We start from the raw sequence: 12,145 nt of genomic DNA, 5'->3' as shown, positions 1-12,145 counted from the left end.
ACTTGTGTTGTGAGCAATGACAATTCTTCAGACACCCAGTACCAGCTGACTCTTTTTCTCATTCTTACTAACTCTAGACTTATGCTTTTCCTACCACATGAGTACAAGATTTTTGTAAAAAGTGCAAGCAAACTATAAAAAATAGGAAGTGGACTATAATCCCAATCCTAGCTTCCAGATAAAATTGATACATGCTGAGTGAGGTAGTGGTTGATCAGCCTTCATAATTCCAATAACAAACACCTATTAAGAAAGTGTTGAAAAGCAAAAGTCTTTTTTTTTTGTTTTGTTTTAATTGCAAACATCTCTGTTTATTAATATGGGCCAGAAAGGCAAACAACATGTTTCTAGAGGGAATAATCATCCAAAATCAGCATGAGCAGCTGCAAGTTCTAAGCAGTTTCTGAAAAAGTACTTAAAGGAGGTGGACAAAGAGGTTTTCAGAGGGGATCTATGAAGTCCTTAGAGGCCTCATCATGAAGTAAACTGGCTTATGCTGTGAGAAGTGGCTTTCACTTCTTCACTTTAATAGCAGGAAAACAGTAAGGAAATACCAGAAATAGGAAGCCTACTCACCTAAATAATCCTTGGTAACTTGCAGTTTCACAGTGTCACGTAGACCACAAAACAAAAAGAAAAATAGAAAAAAATACAATTCTTACTACATCTCTGACCTTTGGAAGATAAAAATAGTTGTTTAAACAAGCAAGGGTCAAAGCACAGCAAATGATATGCAGGTAACATAGTAATTATCACCACTGCAGCAACACCTGGCTTGTCAAGCCATGTAATTGTGGAAGATGAACAGATAAAATGTAACAATGTTTGACTCCAACAACAAGATCATCTCAAAATAAGGACTATTAAGTTGTAAAAAAACATAGTTACTCTTTCCAACTGATTCACGCTAATTTTTCATTAGTTAGAGGCATAATGAGAGTTCAGGTGTTTGTAATCTGTATATGCTTTGCTTTTTTCAACACTTTGCACACAAAGAATGTTCAGGTTTAAATCAAATCAGCAAGGAATTGTTTATTCAAGTCAACAATTCTTTATGAATTTCTAATCAATTCTTTCAGTCTTTACATAAATCAAACTGACTAAAAGAAACACTTTCTGCTGGCTCTTAATGAGTTAATTTCTCCCACCTGGAGTATTTCCTCCAAAGCAAGCACCAAGTTTATTTTTATAGCTGAATTCCTAAATAGCAGGTCAGTAAGAGGAAGGGAAGGTTTGCTGCAACTGGGATTTCATGTTCTGCTTTTCAGGAATGATACATCTCTTTGAGAAATATTCTGGTTACTGAGTGTAGCGGCACTTTGAGCTTCTGGTAAATTACCTTCATGATATTTTATTGTATTTAGAAAAAAAGAAAGAAGCTACTAAGAAAAAAGGCTGTCTGTAGAACAGTCGGAAAGGAGCCATAATTTTTCCAAGGTAAATCTCTGCTGTTACCTTTTGAGTGAGTCATCCATCCCCCCAAGGGGTATAGTTCACTTTCTGAGCTCTTAAAATAGACTTTTGTAATGGGTTTGTTCCTTCATCAGACACTTTCCTTCTGTAGCTGCCTTAAAAGGGCTTAAATTCTTCTAGTTACTGCCTGATTGCCTCATTTCATATCCCACATGTCTTCGGCAGAGAAGAATATTCAAGCATTTGTTTTTTCTTCAGTAACAGATTTCAGCATGCAGATTTGAATGGCAATGCTGAAAAATACACATTAGTGCTTCTGATCACATAGCAATTACTGCAAAGGATGACTCCTCTAGTTAGAAATAGTAGAGCTAGCAAGAAAAGCATTTTGGGGCAAACTTGAAGTGGGACAGCCTTTAAAGCTTTGGTGTTTCTGCTTACTAGTTTAAAAGGTGGAAGAAGAAATCTGCCATGAAAGGGTAGGTTAGTTTATAATATTGGCAGTACTTTTATTAAAGTGTCAGGAAAGAAAGAGTAAGGGATGATACTACACAGTTGTTTTGTTTGTGGAACTGGTACTGGTTCATTTCCAATGTGTATCATGTAATTTGAGTTTGCATCAATACTTGCATAACTTTCTATTATGCTTGGGAAGTGGGGATTTTTTTATTTAGTAACCTAAACAGTAATAACTTCCATAAATAGTTTTAAAGGTCTGTTGTTATGGTCACTGTACAATATCTAAACCCTGTTGTTAAAAGTAACACATTTTTGCTTTAATAATTGAAAAATGTGGGGTCTTTACTGCTTAAAAAAATGTAATTTCACTGTACAATAAGAAGGTTGATAAGCTGGTAAATGTCTTGTCTTTCTGGCTATCTGAAATAATTTCCAGGTGAGAAGATAGCACCATAGAAGATATGGTCTCCATATGCTGATTGCAAATCTCTTTCTATCTAGAGCATTTACAAAGAGAGCACTAAGTATTAAATTACCTTTTCAGGAAATAAAAGCAGCTTTTGTTAACATGGTCTGCACTGTGTTGGAAAGCTTTCACCTTCTGCTGCGTGGCCCTGCCCTCTGGTGGGCACGCAAAGGCTGGCTGAGAGCCTGCTTTTACATAAACCGGAAGGTTGCCTCCAAGAAATCTTACCTAATCTTGCAAATCCTGAGAATTAAAAACATTTAGTTATTTAGTTTTCCCCACTGTGCTCAGTCGCAGTTTTGCAGTCCTGTGGCAGCAGCAGAAACATTATCACACGCATCTTGGGATATTAAAGTAAAATAGTAGGATTGATGACACTTGCCTGTTATTGTATTGCTTTCTTCTTCTCACCATATTTTGGCGATCTCTCCTCAAACGGTTGAAATGAAGGTCAAAAATGTGTTTTCCTGAATGCCAGCTTGCTTGCCATTTTTGTCTGTGATATTTTTAGACACTTTGAACTTTACACAGATAAAGTATCTGCTGTATATAATTCCAAATTAAAGATTTGTGTTCCAGCATATGTTTTCATTCTGGAACTTCTTGGCTGTTCTTCTGTAATCTTATTAGGACTGGGGATAGAGAATTTTCTTTTTCCTATTTAACAAATACCTTTTCCATGTTTCACTAAAGCTTTTCTGTCTTTCTCCCTGTGCCACAACTTGCACTTTATCACTCCATGTATTATCCTTCCAGTTAAAGATATAGAAATCAGTGAAGGTCAAAATGCCCTTAAGGATCTAATCTGAATTTATTACTGTTTTATTTTGAAGCAATCCGATACATGTCTTAAAGAGACAGAATCTTGTTTTATAATCCTGATGTTTTTAAGTATAGACCATGAATCTGATCCTGCAAGCTAGTAGTAGCATAAATAGGTGTTATGTAATGGTTCACAAAGTCACCAGGAAGCATCAGGTTCTTATTAGGAAACTGCTCAGGGAAAGACCTGTATAATACTAGTGGTTTGGAGCTTTTTTCCCAAGGAGAAAGGAAACCTTGGGTTTTAATTTTTTTTTGTCACACTTAAAAAGTATGACTTCTCATAAACTATGTTATAGTCTTTTTAAAGTTATGTATGCACTCAAAATGCAAAATTCACACAGGAAAGTAATTTGAAACTTCTTCTGAAATTGCAGCTGAATTGGGCTACCAGATGGGAGCTTATGCTCAGAAATATGCAGGGCTGAAATCACAACATAAAGGGTGTAGTATTTGAATTTTAACAACTAGAAACTATTTGGATGAAGAAATAGTTTCTATTTCTAAGTCAAAAATCTCAGTTATGAGTAAGAAAGCCTTGGGTTTTTTGTTGTTTTTTTTTTTTTCTGTTTGTTTTTCATGGAGACTAAGTTGAAAAGAGGGTAAATACTCCAAGTTTATTTGGAACATTATAATATAATGAATATCAATAGAAGTATATATTAATAATTTTGATATACATCCGTGGAGAGAGTCCACAGGAGCATCACTGAGTTGATGAGAGGAATTGGGCACCACTCCTATGAGGAAAGGGTGAGTGAATTGGGTTTGTTCAGCATGGAGAAGGGAAGGCTTTGGGCTGACCTGAATGGGGCCTTCCAGTATACCCAAAGGAAGGCTACAGAAACAATGGAGAGAGGCTGTTTACAAGAGCCTGGAGCGACAGGACAAGGGGGAATGGCTTCAAACTGAAAAGGGAGTAGGTTTCGCTTAGATATTGGGAAGAACATCTTTACTGTGAGGGTGATGATGCACTGGCAAAGGTTGCCCAGAGAAGGTGTGGGTGCCTCATCCGTGACAAGCTCAGGGCAGGTTGGATGGGGCTCTGAGCAAACAGGACTAGTGAAAAGCCTTCCTGTCTATGGTAGGGGAGTTGGAATCAGATGGTCTTTAAAGTCTCTTCCAACCACAGCCAGTCTGATTCCATCTTTCTATGAAGTTCATCTCATAAATGAATAGCAATGACAGGCCTACCTACTTTGCAAAAATAGCTTTAGTGATGCACTGATAAAAGGTATGTCTGTGTGTATGTATAGATGCTTATATTTTAAATTAAATGTGTATTGAATATTGTCTGTTTATCAGGATATTGGGAGGCTTATAACTGGAAAAGCTTGAAAGACAGTGGAACAAAAAAAAACTTGTGTTGTCTTCTTGTCCAAGCAGCATGATCCAGTGGTTTGATTATAAACAATTTTTAATAGAAGTAAGGATAGATATAAATATCTATATAAATCATTAACCTATTTATAATTTGTATCTCCTGAGTCAATTGATATTTGCATGACAGAGGTCATATTCTCTAAGTTCTTCTGCAGAAGGTTTTTGTAGAGCCTTCTCATTGAGTACTCTCCCATGGAACTGTGGATTAAGGCTTTTCTTTCCTAATCTATAGCAATTGGATATTCACTCAGTAGCCACTTTCTTCCCAGAAAAGCACTTTGGGCAGAACCAAGGAGATTTCTTTTACTGTTGCGCTTGATTAGGGTAAGAATGAACAGGAGGTACAATAATATTCAGTTCCTATGCAAAATTAATAATAATGACCAACAAATTATGTTCAGTGAATTGGGAAGGATGTTTGGCATTGGGAATGGCTGTACTTCATATGCAGCTGCAATAATGTTAGCTATAAGATGAGAAAGTACTTTCCTCTTCTCATTTTATGAACAATAATATCCTTGCAGTCCTACTGCCTATGACCACAGCCACTGTGGGATGTGGGAATCCCTGCTTTTGTTAGGACTGCAGGAGGGAATCTCAAACAGGTGTGTTTTCAGGAGGCTTAGCTTACAGCCCACAAAATTATATCCAAAATTATACATTATACTGAATCCAGTGTTTATTAATCGTTTTATAAGCCTTTATTAGTTTATGAATAATGCACACTGGAGCACATGCAAAGTACATAAATGGGATGAAAGTATTTAAGCATTCAAGTTTTGCTTTGTTCAGAGATTTGGGGGACAGCTGATGCTCAGAAGGAAGGATTTGCCGGAAGGAGCGGCAGAGCCGTGAGGAACGGACGTTCATTCAGTGCCTTTGATCGGGAGGGCGCTGCACTGGCCGCAATGTGCCGCCCAGCCCGTTTCAGGAGTGATCTGACGGACTGCTGGCTTTTGGAACAGCCACGGGAACGGGCGCTGTGTGGGCGAGGCTGTAGCAGGGTTGCAGTAAGCACACGGGAGCCATGGCGGGACCCTTCACACCGTATATCCATCCACACACGCGTCTGCGTGTGTGAGCGTGTTCTAGGAGCGCCGCCAGCGCGCCTCCCCATGGCCGGCCTGCGGGACTACAGCTCCCAGCGGCTCCCGCGCACATCCCGCGCCTGCGCACACGGTCCCCGGGGCGGAGGCGGCTCCCCGTTCCTTAAGCGGGAACCCGGCTGCGGCCGGACTACATCTCCCAGCGGCCCCCGCGCACATCCCGCGCCTGCGCAGGCGGAGCCGGCCCGGCCGCACTCCGCCGTTGTCGCCGTCGGTGGGTGGGTGGGGGAAGGGAGCGAGCGGGAGGAGGAGGGAGGGGGGGGAGAGTTGAGAGTTCACCCGCCGCCGTCGCTGCCAGGCCGGACTCATGATTCCCATATGCCCGGTAGTTTCGTTCACCTATGGTGAGTAGCGGTGCTCGGCGTGTCCGTGCTTGGGGAGAGGGCGGCGGGCGGGGGTCGGTCCTGAGGCGCCGAGTCTGACCCGGCGCTCCCGCGCTCTCTCTCTCCCTTGTCCCTCTGTGTGTCCCGTTCTTTCCCCACCGCCTCCTCTCGCCGGGCCTCCTGTCATGGCCCCCGCCGCCGCCGCCCCTCGGTCGCCGCCGCCGCAGTGCCCAGCCGGCTGGGGGAAGATGCCAAAATGGCCACCGGCAACTACTTTGGATTCACCCACAGCGGGGCTGCTGCCCAGTACAGGTGAGCACCGCCGCGACCCCCCGGGACCCCGCCAGGGCCCCTCTCCCCGGCCGGGACCCCGGGCAACTCCCGCCCCTTGCCCCGTGCCGTGGGCTGTGCTCGGACCCTCCCGCCGCGCCCGCGGCTGTGTGTTCTTATCTCCCCGTGTGCCTGGGGCTGGGAGGTGGGGCTGGGCACCGCCGAGCAGGAGGAGGAGGATGATCAGCGACAGCATCGGGTCCCCAGGCCCTTAGATTAAAATGGCCACTTGCAGTCAGTCAGCATCAGCGGCGAGTCACCGTGTGCCGCCCCCAGGCCCGTCTCCTGCCTCAGCTTCGGGGAGCACCGGCCTTGCTCCCCAAGGCTTTGCTGTCACTGTGGGAGCCCAGAATCCCTTCTAACATGGGTTGAAAACCAACCTAAGGGAGGCTGGATGGATCAGGGAGAGATGGAGCAGGAAAATAGCAGGGGACTTAATCCAATTGAAGTAATGTGTCTAAGAAAGTAGAGGAGGTACTTCATGGACAGGTACCCTTTTAAAAAAAATGTCCTACTCTGATTTCTAAGACCAGGAGCAGTGTTGTAGGGGAACATGAGGACCTGTGACTGTGTTAGACAGTATACATACATACCTGTGTCTTACGTGTCTGGATAGATCTATCAATACAGATCTCATACAGACAGACACACTGCCACAAGTCTTTGTATCTTTGTAGTTTTTGTTCATCTAAATTGCGGCCAGCTTGTTAAAAAGTAATTGGTATTATCTATTATATCACAGTTTCTGACATCATAATACTTAATTTGCTAAATACATTCAGGAACATCTTTGCAATTTTGGCTTGTATTGGAGTGACATCTTTAAGTCCACATTTGAATCTTATGTTTCTCATTCCATAAATCTGTAATAAGGACCTTCCACAATGCCTAAGTTGTGGTGAATAAGATAAAACCCAAAAGAATAAAGCAAATATAACAGAGATTATTAGCAAATGAATGCAGAGCTGTGCTAGTAGCTAACAAAAATTGCATACCTAATGTAGTTTTAGGAATGTACACTTCTGTGGAAGTGTTGGAATAATTCCGTTTTTCCCATTGATTTTTTTCCTGAAAATGAATGTGAAGTACACTGAATTTAATTTACTCCAGTGTTTAATAGAGGATTAAATTTAGCTAATCTTCTAGTTCCTTTGGGTGTTCACAGTGCATATATGTGTTTACATTTTACATGATGATTATAGTGAATATTTAGGACATATATATAGAATTTCTTTTTAAGTATAAAGGTTAAGTGAATGATAAACCAAGATCTGTATGTCTGCAGTTTTGAAGTGCAGATGAATTTTTAAAATCATCTTTTATTGCAGGGCTGAGGGGATCTTTAGACTAAAGATCCTGAACAATTCCTTTGAAGTTATATAATTGGAATAACATTCAAGTTTAATAGCTGATCCTAAGTGTGTTTTTGAGAAAATGGAAAACAGATCAAAAGAACCTTTTTCCTTTGCTATCATAAGTTTAAGATACTCTTTAGTTTGCTATTGGTTAAAGACTCTACATCCTATAAATGATTTGTGTGTTTACCGCATCTGAAGGTGAAGACACACAGCGATCAGTGTTTAAGTAGTCCTTTCATAAGAAGGAGTTTAATATTTTGAGCTGAAAACACAAGAGTCACTTAAAATGTCTGAGGGAGCTTACTTTTACCAAGCAGACTTGTTAGGTGCTTACTGGTGTGTTTGCAGAGTGCTACAAATCATGTATTCCACTCCAGTATATTTGAGAAAAAGATGATGGTGGCAGAGGAAGGTGGTGAGATTTGATTTTACAGCAAGTCTTTAAGTTTTTTTCCAGTATTTGAAAAGACAGTTCACAGAATAAAAAAATCGTCTTCTTGGAAACCAGGGCAATAAATAAACAAACAAATGGTTTTTTACCTACTGAATGCATAGGTGAGCCCCATAAATCTTGAAAAATAAAAGGTGTTTCTGGATGCTGAACTAACCTATGGATTCTTAAAAAGTTGCTCAAAGTAACAAGTTGTTTTATGAGAAAAAAACCCACATTGCAGTTGAAGTCTTTAGTTCTTTATACATACACCATTTGGAAGTTCTGACACTGTAGTTTTTATAGCAACAAACAGAAATTTTCATAATAAACACAATATTGGTCACATTTTTAAAGGTTCTCTCGTGCCAAAATGGCTGTGAAAAATTCTGGTATGTTGGAAGAATATTAGTCTTCAATTTTAGATGACTCAATGCTCCCTAATGATTATAATCAGAATTTTATTGATTTCAGCACTTAGTTCAAAAATTTGTGCAATTCTTTTTATCATACATACCTTTCTTGTAATAACTTATATGAATATCTCAAAATATATCAAATCTTCATCTGGAAACATGCAGAGAAAATAAAAAGCCTAAACTTTGCATCAGAAAGAAGAGAGTCTAAGTAGATTCTGTTCAGTTTCAAGGAATAGAAGAGACTCTTCCCGTTGGACCTATAGTCACTGTCCAGTTTGCCTGCCCACTCAGGGCTGGCCAAGTTCCAGCACGTTGCTAAGGGCACTGTCCAGATGCTTTTGAACACTGACAGACTGGGCATCGACCACTTCCCTAGGAAGCTGTTCCCGTGCTTGACCACCCTCTCTTTATAGAAATGCCTCCTAATGGCCAGGAAAGCTCTCCTGGTGCAGCTGTGAACTGCTCCCTCCTGTCCTGTCCCAGGATTACAGGGGGGAGAGCTCAGCACCTCCCTGTGCCCTTCCCCTCTTCAGGAAGCTGCAGAGAGCAGTGGGGTCACCCTTCAGCCTCCCTTTCCCCAAACTGGACAAGCCCAAGTTCCTCAGTTGCTCCTCACAGGAAGTTCCTTCCAGCCTTCCCACCGGCTTTGTTTCCCTCCTCAGGATGCACTGAAGGACCATCCCCTCCTTCTCCACCTGCAGGGCCCAGCAGGCCCCAGGCAAGGCCGCCCCGAGGCTGAGCCCAGCGGGCCCATCCCCTCCCTGGGCCCGTGTGCCCTGCTCGGTGCTCTGGGATGGGCTTTGGCTATGCCCTGCTCCATGCTCTGGGATGGGCTTTGGCTGTGCCCTGCTCCGTGCTCTGGGATGGGCTTTGGCTGTGCCCTGCTCCGTGCTCTGGGATGGGCTTTGGCTATGCCCTGCTCCATGCTCTGGGATGGGCTTTGGCTGTGCCCTGCTCCATGCTCTGGGATGGGCTTTGACTGTGCCCTGCTCGGTGCTCTGGGATGGGCTTTGGCTGTGCCCTGCTCCGTGCTCTGGGATGGGCTTTGGCTGTGCCCTGCTCCATGCTCTGGGATGGGCTTTGGCTGTGCCCTGCTCGGTGCTCTGGGATGGGCTTTGGCTGTGCCCTGCTCGGTGCTCTGGGATGGGCTTTGGCTGTGCCCTGCTCCATGCTCTGGGATGGGCTTTGTCCTCGGGGCTGCCCGGGCACTGCTGACCCACCCTGAGCCCAGCACCAGCCAGCCCCACTCCCTCTGCACCTGTCCAGCCACTCCTCTCCCACTTCATCCCTGTGCTTGGCATCACCCCATCCCAGGTGCAGAATCCAGCATTGGTAAATTTCACTCCATTAATGACTGCCCAATGCTCCAATCTAACTAGGTCCCTCATCAAGGCCTCTTGTCCCTAAAGAGCATCCACAGCACCTCCCAGTTTGAATTAGCCAAATTGCTAATGGTGCACCCAACTCTTGGTTGCCAGATGAAGCCCCATTCAATACAGCCCTTTGAGTGCTGCGATCCAGCCAGAGCACTGTGAACCTGCTCATCCCACAGCTGGCAACTTGTTGGAAAAGGATGCTGTGAGGGACAGTGTTAGCAGCTTTAGTCAAACTGGAACTGCATCCACTGCCCTCCCTTTATCCAGGAGGCAGGTGACCTTATGATAGAAGGATAGGTTGGTTAAAGAGAACTTTGCTTTGTGAAACTGTTGACTGTGGGAGATGACTGCATTGTTCTTTAACAATTCTTTCACCTTCCAGTAGCACTTAGTATCTCCATAGTTTTTCCAGGAGCTGAGGTTACACGAATAAGTCTCCAGTTCTGTTTCTTGCCTCACACCTTTGTAAATGGGAATTACACTGGCAAGTTTCCAGTCAGCAGTGACCTGCCCAGACTCCTAAGGCCTCCAGTAGATGATTGAGAGGTCTTGCTGTAACAGCTGCAGGCCCATTCAGTACTCTGGGGTGAATCCCATCAGGGCCCACAGAGATGTGGGAACATTCAGTTTATAAGCTGGTCCCTCAGAATTTGAGTATTCACAGTTGTGGATCTCCCACTCAGAAGACTCAAAGGAAAAAATCTGCTCTATTAAGTGATAGCTGAAAGGTGCTTTTAAGGAAATTTTCTGTATTTAATTCTAGACTTATTGCAGACTGGTATAAACTCTTTCTGAATTGCAGTTCCTCAAAATGACAGTATTCTAATTTGTGTTATTAGTAGTGAGTCATAGGATCACAGAATATCCTGAATTAGAAAGGACCCACAGGGAACATCAAAGTCCAACTCCTGGCCCTACACAGGACATCCCCAAGAATCACACCACATGCCTGAGAATATTGTCTAAACATTTCTGTAACTCTGCCAGGCTGGTACTGTCACCACTTCCCTGGGGAGCAGTTCCAGTGCCCAGCCACCTTCTGGGTGGAAAAACCTTTTGCTGATATCAAACCTAAACCTCCCCTGACACAACTTTAGGCCATTCCCTCAGGTCCTGTCGCTGTCCCCACAGACCAGAGATCAGTGCCTGCCCCTTTGCTTCCACTTGTGAGGGTGTTGAACAACGTCTCCCTCAGTCTCCTCCTGGCTGAACCAAATGACCACATCCACTCCTCACATGGCTTCCCTTCCGGGCCCTTCACCATTGTTATGGCCTTCCTTTGGACACTGTCTTACAGGTCATTACCTTTATTGTGGCACCCAAAACTGCCCCCAGCACTTGAGGCCACCCCAGTGCAGAGCAGAGCAGGACAATCCCCTCCCTTGCCCAGCTGGTGATGCTGTGCCTGATGCCCCCAGGACAGGGTTGGCCCTCCTGGCTGCCAGGGCACTGCTGACTCAACTTGCCATCGACCTGGAGCCCTAGGTCCCTTTCTGTGACACAGCTGTCCAGCCTCTCCTTCCCCAGTCTGTCCACACATCCAGGGGTGCCCTGTCCCAGATGCAGAATTTAAACTAAGAAGACAGTGGAACATAGAAGTCACTGTGTCTTCCTAGAATTCCAACTTATCCATGGCCATGGTGGATCATTTAAATACTCTGTCATCCTTCTCATGAAGAAGGAATTAAAATTTGTCCAAGTCTTGACATTAAGTACTGATATTTTAAGTGGTTTTAAAGGCCAAGTTGATAGATGCTTAGGTGGTAGACTTTGGATTTGGAAAATTCAGGAGTACTGGGTTATTGCTGTTTAGCCCCAACCAGCAACTAAGTACTGCACAGTCTCTTGCTCACTTCCTACCCACCCTGGTGGGGAGGAGAATCAGAGAATTCTTCCTGGACTGAGATAGGAACTGTTCATAGTTGAAAGAAAATAAAGTATAATAATATGAATTATAGCAGTAATACTAATAAAAGTAATAGTAGTAATGAAAGGATTAGGGGGAATAAAACCCTAGAGGAGGAGGTAATGCACAACACAGTTGTTTATCCCCTGCTGCCTAATGTTCAGCCTGTTCTCCAGAAACAATCAGCAGCTCCTGGCCAAGTCGCCCTGGTTGATACTTGCACGCATTATGTTCTATGGCATGGAATGGCTCTTTGGCCAGTCTGGGTCAGCTCTCCTGGCTGTGCTCCCACCCTGCTTCTTGTGCACCTGCTCACTGGCAGAACACAAGGAATTGAAAAGTTCTTGACTGGGA

The 12,145-nt window shown here is 43.8% G+C and overlaps 1 protein-coding gene across 1 annotated transcript in view; it reads left to right on the top strand.

Moving 5' to 3' along the window:
- The first annotated feature begins 5,900 nt into the window (after positions 1 to 5,900).
- Positions 5,901 to 12,145, top strand: part of ZFR (zinc finger RNA binding protein) — a 47,242-nt gene continuing 40,997 nt past the window's right edge. The window contains exons 1-2 of the mRNA XM_036402876.1: positions 5,901 to 5,993; positions 6,200 to 6,284. Of these exons, the coding sequence (XP_036258769.1) occupies positions 5,957 to 5,993; positions 6,200 to 6,284 (122 nt within the window). The 5' untranslated portion in view covers positions 5,901 to 5,956. The remainder of the gene's footprint in view (positions 5,994 to 6,199; positions 6,285 to 12,145) is intronic.

Source organism: Molothrus ater, chromosome Z (assembly GCF_012460135.2).
Source record: "Molothrus ater isolate BHLD 08-10-18 breed brown headed cowbird chromosome Z, BPBGC_Mater_1.1, whole genome shotgun sequence".
NCBI lineage: Eukaryota > Metazoa > Chordata > Aves > Passeriformes > Icteridae > Molothrus > Molothrus ater.
Note: the sequence above shows the minus strand (reverse complement) of the source record. Positions and strands in the feature narration are given on the sequence as shown.